This window comes from Ostrinia furnacalis, unplaced genomic scaffold, assembly GCF_004193835.3.
Source record: "Ostrinia furnacalis isolate ACB-3 unplaced genomic scaffold, ASM419383v2 OfSCF5438, whole genome shotgun sequence".
Classification (NCBI taxonomy): domain Eukaryota; kingdom Metazoa; phylum Arthropoda; class Insecta; order Lepidoptera; family Crambidae; genus Ostrinia; species Ostrinia furnacalis.
The window spans coordinates 668,857-686,495 of NW_021135677.1; the positions used below are offsets into that span (position 1 = coordinate 668,857).

At 36.6% G+C, this 17,639-nt stretch overlaps 2 protein-coding genes across 2 annotated transcripts in view; both read left to right on the forward strand.

Moving 5' to 3' along the window:
- Positions 1 to 3,804: 3,804 nt before the first annotated feature.
- LOC114361148 (gamma-aminobutyric acid receptor alpha-like) overlaps positions 3,805 to 17,639 on the forward strand; it is a 30,717-nt gene continuing 16,882 nt past the window's right edge. The window contains exon 1 of the mRNA XM_028316106.1: positions 3,805 to 4,025. Within this exon, the coding sequence (XP_028171907.1) occupies positions 3,823 to 4,025 (203 nt within the window). The 5' untranslated portion in view covers positions 3,805 to 3,822. The remainder of the gene's footprint in view (positions 4,026 to 17,639) is intronic.
- LOC114361147 (uncharacterized) lies at positions 13,491 to 14,498 on the forward strand. The gene has a single exon (XM_028316105.1). The coding sequence runs from the start codon at positions 13,750 to 13,752 to the stop codon at positions 14,128 to 14,130; it is 381 nt and encodes a 126-aa protein (XP_028171906.1). The 5' UTR covers positions 13,491 to 13,749; the 3' UTR covers positions 14,131 to 14,498.

Consider the following 17,639-nt stretch of genomic DNA (forward strand, 5'->3'; position numbering starts at 1 on the left):
ATTTTGCGCGAAATGTTTCACGGATCACATGCCTCCCACGAATATAACGTAGCTAACTGCATGTCGAATCTAGTGGCATACTCGCGTACAAAATAACGTTTCAAAGTGCACATTAAGTTGAATGTTTCGGATTCTTTTTCGTAAGCTGCTCGTTTAGAGGTCGTCCGCTGAATGACGTTTACTGTCCGCACTTTGGAATACGTTACGAAAGGTATTTCACCCACTGACTTTGTTTTATTTATTTCTAAACTTAATAGCCAAATACTAGGTAGGTACCTAGGTACCTCTTTTTATAACTTAACGGGTAACCATAACCATGGTATCGATACTATTCAATACATTGTATTTGCCTTGCATTATAGAGCAAACCTAAAGCACTAAACATATTTATAAGTCGCATGCGATAAAACTTATCTTTACTGTATAATCTTTTCCTACCATATTTTTTCCAAATACTGTGTAACATAGCCGTATTTACTCCGTATACAGGGTGGAATTTTGTAATGCCACCTGGATGGAAAGTACTCTTAATACTGTAGATAGAAAATTTTACTCAAAGGAAACATTCCTTAATTTAGGAAAAGAAATAGAACTGCATTCAAAGATTTCTAAAAATTTGCTTGCCACACCCGGGAATCGAACTAACTAAAATTTGTTAAAAATTGCATCCTGTATTTTTATTGCATCGATCGTTAGGGTTAAGTATAATGATGAAATCTCTGTAACTAACTTGATAAATCAAATGAAAGCTTGAAATCTTAAATTATTTTAATTATTTACAGAATGGTATGGTGGTGAATTTTCGAAAATTTTAGAAAATCTTTGAATGCAGTTCTGTTTCTTTTCAAAAATAAAGGAATGTTTTCTTTGAGTAAAATTTTCTATCTACAGTATTAAGAGTACTTTCCCTCCAGGTGGCATTATAAAATTCCACCCTGTATGTATATCCAAGTTAAGCACTTCTAAAAAAAATGCTCCTTAACCATTCTTTTGACTTGGTACCCTAGCAAGAAGATTGACTACCACTAAATTAAGACGAGATCTTGATGGGTTCATAAATGTATTCATAGCATCTGTATGAGGTATACCTACGCATTGAAACAATTTGCAAGGGCCGGAGCTCCGGGTGGAATCTACATACAAAAGCACATTAAGGTTAACGCGTCTCGCTGCTCAAGAGACTCCATGAGAGCACATCAAGCTATACACTGTGGCATCTTATGTCATGGTAATAGGAGCTGGTTTGCAACAAAAAAATATAGTCTGATGTCTATCGCCTGTACGTTCGATCACATAGGGAGATACGGGTACTTGTAATCCATATGATTTATATCCATTTCCTCTACTTCACTTTGACATTACTTCCCATAAATTGGTAAAAAACTCCCGATTGGGACTTATAGAAAAATATACCTACTTTTCGATAAGTCGAGTTTAAGAATTGCTAAGTANCAATAAATTATGTATAAATACCAATAGAATCATAACAATAAACAGATATCAACCGAACGTCGTTGTGTCTCATTTCCCCCCGCTGCGGCCAAGACACCCTTAGCCGTCGCTATGATCAGTCCGGTGAGTCTGCCGGGCTGGCAGCGGGTCCCCGCCGCCTACCTGCCGTCCTAACGCTGCTGCCCTGGGCGACCTGGGCACAGCTACCTTCCTCTCACACCCTTATTATGTCTAAGTATTTATTATTAGGCAGGGCTAGGGCTCTAGGGACTTAGTGTCTTAGGGAATAGGGACTCTAGGCTCACTAGGGAGTTAGTTCTCTTCCTGACCGCATATCCCGGGCACGGGAGCGGTGCCTTACAACCACTACCTCCCGCCCGTACATAAGGTAACTTTTGCAAAAGCTGTGTACCTAAATCTAATAAATGATTTCTTTAGAATATAACAAAATATTTTCTAGGTAGTTTCCGAAATGGACACCTCGTTTTGTAAACAAGTGCTTAAAACTTAGAAACTTTGTAACTTTTTTGACTGAAGTTGTAAGAAATGAAATTTCCATTCCAATCAATCTTTTTCATCCCAGAAAAGTGAGAGACGCTGATGAATTTTCTTAAGCGAAATTTTTGTGAAATGTAAATTTGTATTAATTGCCCCCATATCTCTTTGACCCTCCTGATTTTTAATTTCATTCATTAGAATTTTCAAATATTTTATGGCTCTAATATTGAAATGTTCATAGCATATTAACCTAATGTAGTGAAAGCTTTGCAGTAAATACCAGCAACATTACTCGTTGCTAAAATATAAAATTGACTATGTTTTTACAAAAGTCCACGGGCGTTTGAGTCCCAGGAGGCCGTAAAACTCTCACCTCTAATGTTCCGCGTAGACAAGTATCTAAACTCGAATGTATCTAAACATGTTTAAATGGAGGGATTTTCTTAATAGCGGGGCATCACTCAGCGGATCCAGACCCTATTACGGCGGCGGAGCAATCGGCGGCCGCAGGGATCAGGCCATTTGCGTTCCATTGTTTTGCAGACGACCCCGTTTGCATCTGTGCTACGATTGCAATATTTGATTTGCGCCGTCTTCGGCAAGCCTGTTAAGGTTGCATAAACGAGTTAGATGATTATTCATAAGATGATACATTATGTTGTAGTTTTCAAATGAAGTCACATACACACACATGGACCCATACGGCTTTTTCAAGTATTACATCGTTTGCCTTTGCTACTTATTAAAAACACTAATATGTAGATGTTGTGATGTACAATAGAGTCCCTTTTACAAGTCTTCTTTCCTATTATCACAGACAGCGTTTCAAATTTTTCAAGGAATATTTAAACCTGACAATTTATACCCGACTAAAAACCTATTTTACCCACCAGCACCTATACCTACAATAAGTCTCAAAATTTCATTAACACCACAAGCACGTTCGATAACTGCTTTAAAAAGAGAAAAAGCACGAAAATGGCGCAGCTAATCAAAGATAAATATAAAGGACTAACCAAAATCAAAGGTACGGTAGTCAAAGAGAAAATTCGGGTAAATACGAGTTTACCAACGGTTCGCGTAATCTGTGAAAAGTTTGTTCTAAAAACTCCGGCTTTGACTGCTCCGAGTAAACTTTATCATACTACAATTTATGTAGTTTTCCTTTCCCTTCAGAGGGTCCCCCTACTTTATTGGATAATGAATTTTAGTCTCGTTTTAGATTCGAAGAGTAAAATAAAACACTATTCTTCTTTAAAAATGCATTGCTCTATATCTACGAGTAGGTACCGTAGGTACGTCAGGTTTGGTATTTTCTCGACGTACGAGGGTTATAAAAAAGGAGTTTTATTTTGCAGGTCAAACGCTGAGATGTGAGAATCAAATATGTCAGCGAACCGTGCATCACAGGTGAGCGCGCTCGCGATCGTTTCAGTCCTTCTAATCAGTCGGAAGCACGGCGGAGTCAACAATGCTAAAGAAAAAAGAAAAAGGCTGCCCCGAGTACGGTTCAATAATTACTGGATATTACACTCCAATAATTGTAAATTGTTGCTTATAGGTGATAAATCTTTTTATACTCCTAAATCGTTTAAATTCATGAGCCAATTTTGCAAAGGTGCTTGTGATGCCCGAAAGTAGAGTCGGTAAGTAATGAAATATTTTAGAATTTATATGTTCCTACTCCCATAAAGTTACTAAAACACATTATGGTCAATGGGTTAGTTATTTCTTGGTGATAAATCTCATAACTTTCATCTATTTCTAAATAATGCCACATCAATAATACGAGTAATTTTATAATGACACATGTCACATGCGATTAGTAACCGATAAAGATTACGTTTACAGCCGTCGAATGAAAAGTTGAGGATGTTGAGATCTTGTGATGTTCACCGCGCATGCGCGAACACTTGTCCCCGAGCCTTCGCGCCAAGCGGAGATCGCGAGACATCTCCGCTTAGCGGCGCCACAGACGCGCGAAACATCGCGAATGGGTTCAAAACTAACCAAATAAAAGTTCAAACGACTCGAAACATGTTGCTGATCGAGAAACTGCTGGTGGTTATGTTTTGGTAAGTAATTTTATGTCAATATTAATAAGTTAACTTTCTTTAACCAAAACAAACTGCTTCTAATTAAAGGTGATAGTGATTAACTGTATTGACAGAACGTTTGAAATCATTAATTATTAGGATGCAATTTAAAGTGGCCCGCTAGAACCTAAACAATATCCACCATCATACATAGGCATGATTAACAACGCTTTCAAACAATTGCATATTAATACATACGTGCAAGCTATTTATTTCCTAAAACTGACGCTATTTACTTACTAAACAATATAAAGGTTTTGCTAGTTATTCGGTACTTTCTATTACGCAATACTCTCAACAAAAGCTTTCGACGTTCATGTCAAATTTCAGACCTTTATTGTGTGTGCGGTTGCATGTATAGTAAATACCTACCTACCACTGTCATTTAACAATGAATATAATTTACTTACACTGAATAAAATATGTCTAAGTAAGTGTTACAGTACAGCCAATAGGTACAACGCGTTTACATAAAAATATATTATTATGCCTTACACATTTGTGGTCAAACGTTTTCATATAAGTACCTAGATATTAATTAGATGTAGGCATGAAAACTTTTTGTGTCTATAGATAAGAAAATTATTTTTAACTGTATTGGGGTTCTGTAACGTTACTGTTTGCTAAAATAGATAATAACTCTTAAAACAACAGTCTGTCTGGCCGATGAACCAGTAACCAAACAAATCGTGCCCTGGGGGTTTTTAATTGGCCAATAAGAAGAGAACAAATTGCTTCACTGTAATAAATGCAAACGACTTGGATTTTCTTTAACGAAGGACCCTCGTCAAATGTCACGCTCAACCTACATCTCATAGTGCGTCTAACACACAATGTTTGTCAAAACCAATGTGTATTAAAAAACGAGAAGTCCAAAGCACACTTATACAGGGTGTCCCAGACTGGGTGAATCAAACTGATAGGGGAGGTAGCTCTACTAATGTACAGTCGCGGAATGAAAAAGTTCGTCACCTTAGTGTCGGTTTTCGCTTGCACTAGGTACTGTAAGAGTCAAACCTGCCAACATAACAGTACAAGAAACAGTGCTGCTAACATTTAAATAAATATGACGTTTGCTAACGAATAAGGTTTTGCTTGTTTATTTTTCTATCCCATCAGTGCAATGTGTTAGGGATATATTAAGTCCGCTACAGAGCAATAAACACAGTGGTTGGTAGTAACATAATAAATATATTGGTATCAAAGCACACGTAGAATATTTACAATAGAGAGTTCGGCACAGCCATTACACAACTAAAGACAACATCACATTTGAATACAAATGACAGTTCTATCATAGCGGTTCCAGCTAGCCAGCTCTATGTTATACAGCATGAAGGTGNTGTATAATGACTAGATATCGAGTTTAGAGCACTTTATTTAAAAAAAAAAAACATATTTTAGGGATAATACATTAGTAGAGCTACCTCCCCTATCAGTTTGATTCACCCATTCTGGAACACCCTGTATGTACAAGCTTTTTTTGATGCAGAACAAGGCAGGTATTTGAAAGAAAGAAAGAAAATATTTTTATTTGACCGCAATCGCACCTGATGAGAAGCTTTCTAGGATTTTACATAATATTATTATCTGCCCTGTAAGGGATTATTCACTATCGCCTTGAAAAGGCCCGGATTATAGTGTTCGGGAAATACAGCAGCAGGCAAGGAATTCCAGTCCCTCGCTGTTCGCATTATAAAAGAGTTATCGAATCCCTGAGTGCGAGCTGATGGAATGTACTTACCTATTTAATCATCATAAATTAAACCTCACCAGGAGCACATTTGTAATGCAACAGGCTTTGGTATGAGTTGCGAAGTATGTACTGGTGATGAGATGAAATTATTATTGCAAGCGAGTGCATGGAGAAACACGGATCGCAACTTATGATGAACACGTACTATAGCTGGAAAATAGCAGATTCCGGAAATAATAAACGTAGTTAAAAAAAACTTAAATCAACTGGATTGTAGTTCATAGTTGTGAGGGACTTACACTGTTGTGGTCGTGAAATTGAAACAAGAATATTCTACTTATTGAGAAGAAAGTCCTTAACCACCTGGGCAAAAGAACCACACAAGGCTAAGTCTTTCAACTGTTTCATTATTGTGTACATACATATATTCTTTGAAAAACAGTTCCTTGTAATTGAATTATTATCTCCTTAGAAATTACTGCGCATACATTTTCGGTTGTTCNGATTGTTCCCAGCTGTCCCAATTTCAGTGATCAGTATTTATATTAAACTACCAAGCTTATGTGAAATTTCATGAACCGTCAAAATGTCAAGTTTGTATAATATTTCCCCGCGATTTATTTCAATAAAATCACCCCTTCCTTTTATATTCAAACACGCGTCTCTCCATCCATCCGCGATACATACATCTATTCTTTGAAAAACAGATGTAATTGAATTATTATCTCCTTAGAAATTACTGCGCATACATTTTCGATTGTTCCCAGCTGTCCCAATTTCAGTGATCAGTATTTATATTAAACTACCAAGCTTATATGAAATTTCATGAACCGTCAAAATGTCAAGTTTGTATAATATTTCCCGCGATTTATTTCAATAAAATCACCCCTTCCTTTTATATTCAAACACGCGTCTCTCCATCCATCCGCGATCTTATAACGGCAAATCCCAAGTGATATTCCATCTTATTTTTCACTACGAAATCCTTGGAAAGTGTTGAAAATCTTTAACAAAAGCTTTGTACCTGACTTCGAACATCAGAGAAATATTAAAATACTTCCTATAATGTAATAATTTTGTTTCACATAATAGTGAAATAAGTAGGTAAATACCTAGTTGATAAATTACAATAGAATTTCAGTTACGGTGGATCTTTTGATGCTGCCTTTGATTGTTCAGCTAAAAATTTTCTATCGATTATTATTACTCATTATGCAACCAATAAAAAAATTGTTTTAAATAAAACCCAAAGATATTTAAATTAAATCTGCAAAATTGCCCATTTATTGTCCCGAAGCAGTGGTAGGGTTAATACTGGGACGTGTAAAAGTGCTTTTTCAAAGCCTATTTTCAAAAAAAAATTAGTTTTAAGAGTTTATAAAAAATATTATGCTTAAATAAAGCTCTTTAGGCAAAAACAAAATCTTGACACAGCTGTTTGCCGAACCAAGTAGGTAACATCTACAAGGAATGCAGAACACTTAACATCAACTTGATACAAAGTGGTTACGGGGAATGCGGACTATTCGCCAAGTATTTCCAGGTGCCTATCCCCACTACGGGCTGTGTTAACTGAAACACGGGAACTTTTAATTGCTATTTTCGAAACTATTAAGAGAACACACGGCATAGTTTAATTCTCTGGCCGCAAACGTGTCGATGGGATGGAGCAGGAGGCGTATTTTAAAGTTTTGGAATTCCGATTTGCATAGACTTTGCACGAATCGTTATTTCATTATTTGGTAAAGATGTGTGATTTGGAATACCTTTAAAATACGTCTCTGGAACAACTATTTTGTACTCGTAATCACATAAATTCGCGTTTACCTAAACCAAATCAGGCCGGTTCGGTTGTCCGTGGGACTGGGAACTATTATATTACTTTAAATCAAATCTAAACACTCTCCTAGACTATAATTTGGTTTTCATAACATAATTAAATAAATTATACCTTAGGTAGTACACTTAACACTTAGTCTTATTAAAAAAAAAACTTAGATACATAGGTACAGGTAGGTAGGATATAGGTGCTTATGTGACTTTTGTGTAAGGGTAAGAGCGTCCACTCCTTTTACAGAATATCAGTAAAAATACCTTTACTCAGGTTCGAGATTCCAGTACATAGATAATTGTATCATTTAAAAAGCGGATAAAGGATAAAGCAGCGCTATCGTTTGAGCCTTAAAATATCAATAGTTACCCGCAAATACTTCACGTGCCGTCCCTAGAGTCCTTTAACTCCATTGCGGCTATTCCCTTTTATCCCGTTTCTTAGAATTCCAATTATTCATTATGAACCACATCCCTCAGCCTTCTGAAGACAAAGCGGTGATCTCAATAGTACCAGTCTGGGACTACATAAAACCATAACTCTATTGTAAGTGCGGTATCGGTAATAAAATAATAAGTCACTGGTGTGCCGGCCGACTGCCAATTATAAAAGAAAAGAAATTAGTATGTATTACGTTGGCTCTATATAATTTAAAGGAAAACTTAGTTACGACTTTACACATGGGTTATAACACATAACTTATAGGTTCTAACCATTAATTTCCTTCATAAATCAATATCAAAGGATGTACTCGTAATCACCAAATTCTTGTGTCTTTGTGACGAACGAGATAAAATTTAATATTGATTCATAATTGGTTACTCCTTTATTTTGTCTAATATTAATGCAATATTAATACCTCGGTTACCTAATAACAATACCATTAGGTATTATCCATCGAAACTTTACATTTCATAAAAATAATTTCGTGCCAACTTTGATCAGAAAACAAATTGTTGTAGTGTCGAATTAATGATCAGCAAATTTCTTGTTTACAGTATTTTACCCGCTTACTGTTTGTGCTTTGTGGTATTGTGTAACTTTCATTTCTATAGCTTAATTTAAGTTATGTGTATTGTGGCATAATAACAGCTTAATAAGCTGTTTGACTGTTACAAGTTGATGTAATATTACACTTCAAACTTTTTAAATGTTAAGTAAGGCGCACGTATCAACGTAAAGTCCTACTTACTCGTACATAGCGTTAACCTTAAGTCAGTTTTCTTCATAAGGTGTACGACTACGCACAAAACAATTTGAAAGTAATATTAAAGATAAACTTCCTTTGGATTAGGTACAAAACTTAGAAGTTCTTAGAAGAAATATACAACAACGAAACACCTGGCTTATTACATCAAGTAACGATGCTGGTTCGGGAAAGTCACAAAGAAATAAAAGCTAAAGAAATATTTTTGATTAAATAATATCTGCCGCAAAACAAACCCAAAAAGGGATTTAACAGAATTACGCCAAAATAGGTTTCCTTTGGGACGTGGGAGACCAAGCAATTCTTTTGTGGCAGTTGCCCTTTTAAACAAAAATCATCTAATTACAAAAATTATGCGTACACGACTTGAAGACGGTTGAACGAGAGGTAGGATAGTCCCGTACATGACTTGAAAACAAAACGTTGGTAGGGAATGTTTTAAAGCCTTTTTCTCTAATGTAGGTACTCGTAGTATTCTGTCCTGTAAATCAACGGACAAGAAAATATTAATAAAATATTATAGTTGACTCAAGAGTTTGGAAGTTGAATTGAATTTTTGATAGGTTGTTCTTGAACGACTATCATTGAGATACAGGATGTCAAGTTCATTCTATAGTAGGTAGGTGAATCAATTTCACATGTAAAAAAAAGTCAAGGATTTTGGCGCCAAAAAAGTTGCTTATCTCATCCATCGCTCATTGCCCTGGCCCAGACGTGGAACTTCCTGCCTCCGCGCCACAATACACATGATAGATTGGGAAATAACATTATCTGTACATACACATGTCCCCTGTCAAAAGTTGCACGATACCTACCTAGCGAATAATCGTCCTACTCGATCAGAATTTTTTGGTGCCGTTATTCATAAGAGGATTTAGTGAGGTGAAACGTATAAACGAAATGGGATCCTTATGAATCCGTGGATCACTTTATTGATGACCCAATTACCTTAAATCTTTGGGAGCTTCAAGTACGTTCTCGGTTTGATCCAATATTATTTTTGTACATGAACAATTGAACATGTGTCTTTAAACGTCCTTACATTTTGTGAATTGTGAATTCTATAACAGTCCGATAAACTTACTCAAAGTTCAAAGAATAGGTATAAAAATAAGTGTAAAAATATTTTTCAAAACATAGGAGTTTTTTTTTCTTAACGAGTATTTGAACTTCTTGTTTGTTGTGAATAAATTTATTGACCTAACGGAACGAATTTAATTATGTTCATTCCGGGTGGAGAAAAATAGAATTCTCTTTTATTGTTTTCGATAAAATGTCACATCGAAAGATTCATCATATGTAGCGAAGCATTTTGGTGGATTCTGTTCGATTTTATTGCGTCTTCGCTGAATGTCAGCACGTAACTCATATGTGTAGGTAGCGGAATTTGTAAAGCGGCGATTTTTGTATGGGAGCGTTACTCTGGTGCGTTGCATACGAATTCGGTAAGTGCCGTGGGCGCTATCTTCAGAGGAAGGGTGTTAACACGAAATATCGCAGCCCCTACACGTGCTTATCGCACCCTGCCCATATAGAAAGGCCCTTTCAAGCGTTCCGGCCCTATACATTCCAACTGTATTGAAATTTATGAGTGTCCTCTCAGTGTTTGGCCGACATCGATGACGAGCCGCTGACAAATGTTACGAGATATGGGTCATAAATTGAACACTCGGCCGATTTTCTTGTATCGTAAGGATTTTAGGATCTCACTGGATCGTGTTTTTAGAGCTCTTTGACTTTTATAGGTCCATATAAATGCTTCTGTTTGCTTCTAAACAGCCACGAACAGATACGTGTATTAGTGTTATATTTAAAATCGCCATGTAAGCATCTTGTTCATGACATACTGTCTTTAAGTGGTGGTTGACATTGCCGTCCGTGGTCACTGGTCGATAGTTGGCAGCGCGTCAAGCGGGCGCCCTTGTGGTCGCAACCGTGACATGGACACAACAACGTGCCGTTTGGTGGTTCATAAGCAGGTCATTGGTGGCTTGTTTTGTTTTGATTGGTGTCATCATATTCACATATAATACTCAGGTTTATAGATACTATGGCTTTAACTAGGCAAATCTTGTACCCATCAATTTATATCTATTCCATTCATTGAATTGAAGAAGTGAGAAAAAAATACTTAGGTAAATTGATTGTGACGAAGATTTCAAGTTTCTGTAACAAATCCCTACTATTAATTTCTAATCAAAGTTATTTAAGTTTAAAGCTAGACCATCTTACCGTGACATGACTCAGGTAGATATATAGGTAATGTTTTAGTTATGTAGGTACTTTGAACTTTAATACCTCGTGCACTATAACATGCTGTGTATTTTCTGCGAGCAGCCTTCAATAACCACGGCATCTAACAAAGACGTGATATAACGGTGCACTTTACATTCTCAAAGTGTCTCTTGAGTGAGTTGCCGCTTCCTCACACCTGAAAGCATACTTGCAAACGTTTAAAGGAAATAAGGACACACATTACCTTTAGCAGACACCAAAATAACACGCACATCTACAAGAAAACCATTTTCTCGACAGATTTTACGTAAAAAAGCACGAGTACTCGGACTGATCCGTCCCTAGAGAGCAGACCGAAAACTCAAGTCTTTGAGACTCATTTTGCTTTTTGTTTATAGGCCCTTGCATATGCAAGTAGATACCATAATTTGTCGTTTCGCTCTCATCCACCATGCTCAAATATTCACAGATGGACATTGGACAGTGTAAGCGTGTTTATGGACAAAGAAATCACATTCTCTCTGTTTCCCGCAGATATGTAGTAAAGGATGTAAAAATTCGCAGTGATCAACGCAAGCTCGTTCAATTAATTCGAATATCATATTAATATGAATCTTCAAGTCAACCTTTCAGCTCCACACTGAGTTCAAGTTTCAAACATGCATATGTACGTGGCTTAATATCTCACATGCATGCGCTTGGATTATGGTAGGAAATAAGACGATAGATAATGTCACATCCGCATTACATGAACAACCTGTGTGAAAACACACAAAGAAGAGCTCCAAAGTTTGACCTAAGCAGTTTTAATGTTGAAATTAAAATTAAGAGGTTTCCAAAAGTATAACGATAATTATGTACTTATTGTAAAATACGATGCAACGTAACACTTGGTTATAAAATTATCTTGCAGCAGATAATATAAATAACAGGCTAACAGCTAAAATACACGCACAAGCATTTCAACGGTTTGTTAAATGATGTCTACTGCTCACTGGTTTAATTAACCGCATCACTTATACCAATTACAAATTGCGCAGTTTGCAGCCGGCTGCATGTAAATCAGACCATCACCCATGATTACCAATTCCGCTAATGATATTTGTGATACAAGGTTCCGTAATTTCGCTACAATTTCTATGAGAGAGCGCATGAGTGAAACCGATATTGTAGTTTTTCGTCTATTTCTGTAGAGGTTATGTTCTATACTAGCTTTTGCCTGCGGCTTCACCCGCGTGAAATTTAGTTTAGTTTGTCACAGATCGTCATAATTTATAACCTATATGTTATTCTGGGTTATAAACAATAATACTGTATAGTTTCATCAAAATCCGTTCAGTAGTTTTTGCGTGAAAGAGTAACAAACATCCACACAAACTTTCGCATATAAAATATTAGTAGAATCTGGTTAGATAAATAATAAGATAAGTCTTGTCGTTCCTCGTTTTTGTTGTTGGTTTGAATCCCATTGAGGGCAAACAAGCATTTATTACCTAAACGACGAATAGAAGTCACATTTTTTTTAAACCCCCGAATCTTAGCTCTACTGTAAGATATCTTCAAAATACATTTCGGAACTAGGTACCTACTCACCTTATCAGCCACTTAATTACGCTTTACCAATTTAAGCCAATGTAAAGCATTAAATTGCAATAGAAAGAAGTCATTATGAAGAAGTGTCTTGTGCAATATTTTCAGCATTATTCTGAAATAAAAAAATACAAAACCTTGTAAATGCCGGTTAAGATTTAAAACTTTGTTCCATAATTCATGGGCTATGAGACAGGCTCGAGGGTTCAACCTATATTTGCAATTCAACTGTGCAATTATATCTCTGAGCGAATCAACGGTGCTTGCAGTATTTTATTCTTATCGTTTCCCTTTAACTTTTTTTTTTCAATCAACAGCCCCCATTTCAAATATTTCATATAACCATAAACTAATCGCTTAGCATCTAAAATATCATGTTTTATCGTCATTTCCTAACTTTTAGGTAAAAAAAAATACGGGGACGAATCCATATACCTACCCTTTGTATAAATTCCTATTCATATTTCTGAGGGAGATCTCATTCTTAATACCTTAAGAGGATGGAATAAAGGATTACAGGAGGATCTTAAAAAATCCTACCTTTAGTAGCAGCGTGTTTAACTGGGGTATTCTAATATTATTTTGGCCGTCCTGTCCCACAGACGCGCCCCGCTTTATGGTTAGCACCGGGTCCTAGTCCCGTCTGGGACGGTTCTGTCCCACAGGAATTTACCCTTTTCTTCGCCTGATCGAAATTCCTTCCCTGCTCTCTTTTGTGGTTGTAGAATATCCTAATTATGACTTCACGAATATAAAAATAAAATTCACATAGGTATATTCTTTTCGTCGCTTTAAATAGGGTTTGGATTTTCTTTACTAAAACCTATTTTAAAGATTTTCTGTCATAGAAGTGCCACAGGAGTTATCATTCTGACAATTTGTCAAAATCATCACGCGGGCCTGTAGGTAATTTACAGGCCCATTTATTTTATTTTTGCTGTATCAATATAAATTACGTGTTTTATGAATATCCAACAATTCAATTATATGCCTAAATAAAACCTCTCAATATGTCTACACATGGATAAAGAATAATACGCACAGAAGACGATCTACAGGAACATGATGATGAAAGATTAAACTAACCAACAATAAACCTCCACGACAATCATGCACCTGCCTCGTAAATGCATAGCAAGTGAAAATGAAATTCTGCAGACCGAAATATCTTCTAGCACTGGGTCACTCGCTGGAAGAAATAACCAGCCAAGCAGCAGTGACCAAGTTCTTTATGTCCGCAGCGGATTTCTACTTGGCGGTGCTCAGCAACTGCCTCCTTGTTCTTGGATATGCCTTAGGCAAGATTTACTGTGATGAAATCGAGCCGTGCTTTACTGGGACTATTTTAGTGATACTCGGCCACTCCCTAGGTTTACTCTCGGACGCATTTACTGTGCTGGAAGATGTGCTGTATGTTAAACAGTATAAGCGTGACTTCAGCGTGAATAGATATTTTGTGATTGCGAATATCCTGACCATAATCGGAGAATATCAGGAGCTGAAGTCGTCGCTCCGTGGAACATGACATGATCAAAAACCAATGCTGGATCTGGTGAAATTTCTGGAGGTATACTTGCCGTATGTCGGTCACTTTATTATGGCTATGGGGTATATTCTAGAACAAATCGAGAGCGTTCAGCCTCCTGTTCCCAGCGCGGTGGTGCTGGTGGGGCACCTTTGCGTCTTGTCTGACCCTCGCACTCTCTCCCCCGAACAACCAAGTGTTCAAGTCATCAACCTAATCTTCCTAATTAGCAACATTCTAGTTTTCCTATACGACTTCATAGTTGCATTGGAATACGATGTACCCCTTATAAACGAACTAGACCAATATATGGGGTGATCATTATATTTTAATTATGTGACGTATAACTTTTCGTGGAAAAATGTATAAAATGGGTTTAAAACTGGTGATATTTCATATGTGTTTGTATGAAAGTAAAATAAAGATAACCCGAATTTTATACTGTTTTGTTGTTTCTTTTGCTCACTGTGCCAATATTCTCAAGTGACTAACCATTTAGTTAGATAAAATAAAATTAAAAGATAGGTTGTTCACAAGGGACCCGAATAATAAAATAATGAATAAACCCTTGCTTCAGTTATAATTAATGAGCAAGGGTTTTACCCATAAGACAATTTTAATGGCTACGTGATAATGTTAGCACAAGCAAATTAAAAGTCTCCAAGCGGGTGTAGAACCGGGTTTTAGGGTGAATAAAAAATGAACTGTTCCTTACCCTCTCAACCTCAGCGTTGATTAATATGGATCGTTGAAGAAATTGTTTTACAAAGACAAACACCCGATGCCAACAACGTTTACTAATTAAAAATGTTTACTAATTAAAAATTAATACACGAGTGAAACTTTTACTTAATAAGTACAGACAATAAAAGACCTAAGCGAAAACAAGTGTCCTTGAATTGTAACCAAATTCTGATTTTAACATGGAACAAAATCTAATTAAATTGCGTAGGTAAATAAATTTCTGTCTTCCAACTTGTTACGTAGTTTCAGTAATTCTCCATTTTCTTGATCACTTAAAACCTATCTGTGCTTATAACCATCGATCATTTTCTGTTTGTGCTAAAATTGGACACACGACCAAAGGTCACATGCCAAAAAACAATGAATAAATACTAAAACAAGGAGAACGAGCGTTACAATATCAAAAGTGCGATCGCGCCTGAGTTGACAATTTGGCGCATTTTGTAACAAGCGAGGAGTGCTCTCAGGACCCTTCGGCGCCGATGAGGCCCGCTGACCGGCTTTGTCCTCCCACAAAGAAGTTGCTGAAGGTCACTTGATAAGGAACTTCGTTACCCGACGGGTCTTATTAGACGTAGCGTCCACGTCATTGTCAGCACTTGAACGAAAATAGTCGCAAAGGGTCGATCGATTCATGAAATCTTTTTCTTGTTTCATTCATGATTTTACTCCAAAATTGTATACATTCTACGAATAATCGAGCTGTCATTTTGTAACTAATTACGCTGCTTCGCATAAAGTGAACGGATCATCTTCTCGTTTTCTCAATTAAGCCGTTAAAAAAATAAAGAACCGGATTATCTGTCGACGATAATCCGGTATCGAGGAATCGGGCCAGTGATTTAATGAAGATGGCTCGATAAAGGCTTCTCGATGTTTACAAAGGTTTAAGGGGTAGGAACATTCTATTGTCAATAACTCAAGGAATTATTAACCTCTACTTATTATGAACCGAGTCAATAGTTGCCGCCGCCGAAGATGTAATTATTAAAGTTGTTTCTGCCCATCTTAAATGAGATGATTGATGAGTTTTGGGGCATTAACCCTATAAGAAAGAAAATTATCTTTGCTTATATTATAAGCACGTTTATTGATTCATTGAATGAAGAAAGTTCTATAAATGCGTGTTTATTGAAGTGCCTAACTGAAAACATAAATCATCTCGGGCAATTAATACCAATACTTATTGAGCGTTTCTGGTTGAATGAGGGATTCAGGAAAAGGCTTTCATCACATTACCGCGGGAGCAAATTAATGGTAGCCGTAAATAGATGGTGCAAACCACCCCCAATGAATCACAACGCCTTCGCACCGCGCTTTGGGAGTTCTGTAAGAAGTGGCATGTGCTGCTGCTAATGTTTTTCCGTACTAGAGAACATTTGTTCTGTTTGGTGTAAAAATGGACAGACCATAATAGAAATTATAGGTACCTACCTACTGGAGAAAGACAGTAACGTATCTTAAGTTTTACTTCTCGCCTTGCAAAAAGCCTTACGTTTATATTAAAAAAATCGTGAGAGTTAATGGTTACGTAGGTACCCAGACCCACCAATGAAATGTTACCTAACTATGAATGTATAGTGCATTTGTATCATCATATTTTACGTCTTAAATCTTAAATGTGACTAACCTGAATGAAAATGTACCTACAATATCACCAAGGCAAGTAAATAATCTGTTTATTCGTGTTGTGAAGGATGAATCAAACGCCATGAAGCAATATTTCCCACAGGAGATATCGCTTTTTCACGCGACGGCGGACGATATGTTACATATCTATTCGCTTACACTCTAGCATTACTTACATTTAGCAACCCTTGTCACACTCAAGTGTGCTTAAGCACAACGTACCTAAACACATTTCAGCGATCCGTTAATGTATTGTATTTTGCGATGCAATAAGAAAATCGTATGTAATTTTTAAGAAATGTTTCGAAGCTTGAGATGAATTCTATTGCTTCTAAAAATAGATTTATGAAATTTTGTGACTCGAGGAAAGTAAATTAAAATGTCGTTCAAGGTGAATCTGACACGTGAAAGCTCTGCGTACCGTCTGCTCGTGGCGTTAGTTGAAAATTAGTTTGTCGCCAGCTAATTCGTCCGGATAATGGCTTCAGAGAATCTTGTTCATTTACTCACTAACGGAATAACGTTATCTCCTTGCAAGTTCCTACGTGATAAAGACCGAAAATGCGCCACGTCACAGTTTCAGGATCATAAAAACGGAATAAAATGTAACGGTGTTTCGTATGCCTACATTTATTTATTGACTTGCTTATCTAAATAGTTTGCTATGTTTAATTTGGCTATGTTTAACCTTACAACATACCACTAAGGTATCTTAACTAGAATTGTTACCGCTCTTCTAATTTTTTGCCCATAAAAACTAGTTCTGTAGCGCTTTTTCAATATTCAAAAGCGCCTGCAAATATTGTCTGCAAATAATTTTGATCAATATCAAATCTAAGTAGGTTCCACATGACCAAATTTGACAATAAACCGTATAGAGGGGTCAGAAAATACAAAGAAAATATTTTATCGACAACAGGTCACGGGTCTGAAAGGCCGGGACACGTCCCCTGTTAGAATCGGGCGCCGAAGACGCTGCGATCATTACTCCATTAGGGTAGATGCGTATCACTACACGCAAGAGAGGTTGAACTCTACCGACTTTATACTCACACATATGTTTTTCTATTGAAACTTAAATAAATTAAATTATTTATTCATCTCTGTAAATATCTACGTATGGCTACAGCCAGATT

Bases quoted from the DNA above. Each gene is read 5' to 3' on its own strand.
- LOC114361147 (XM_028316105.1), top strand. From the start codon at position 13,750: ATGAAATTCTGCAGACCGAAATATCTTCTAGCACTGGGTCACTCGCTG.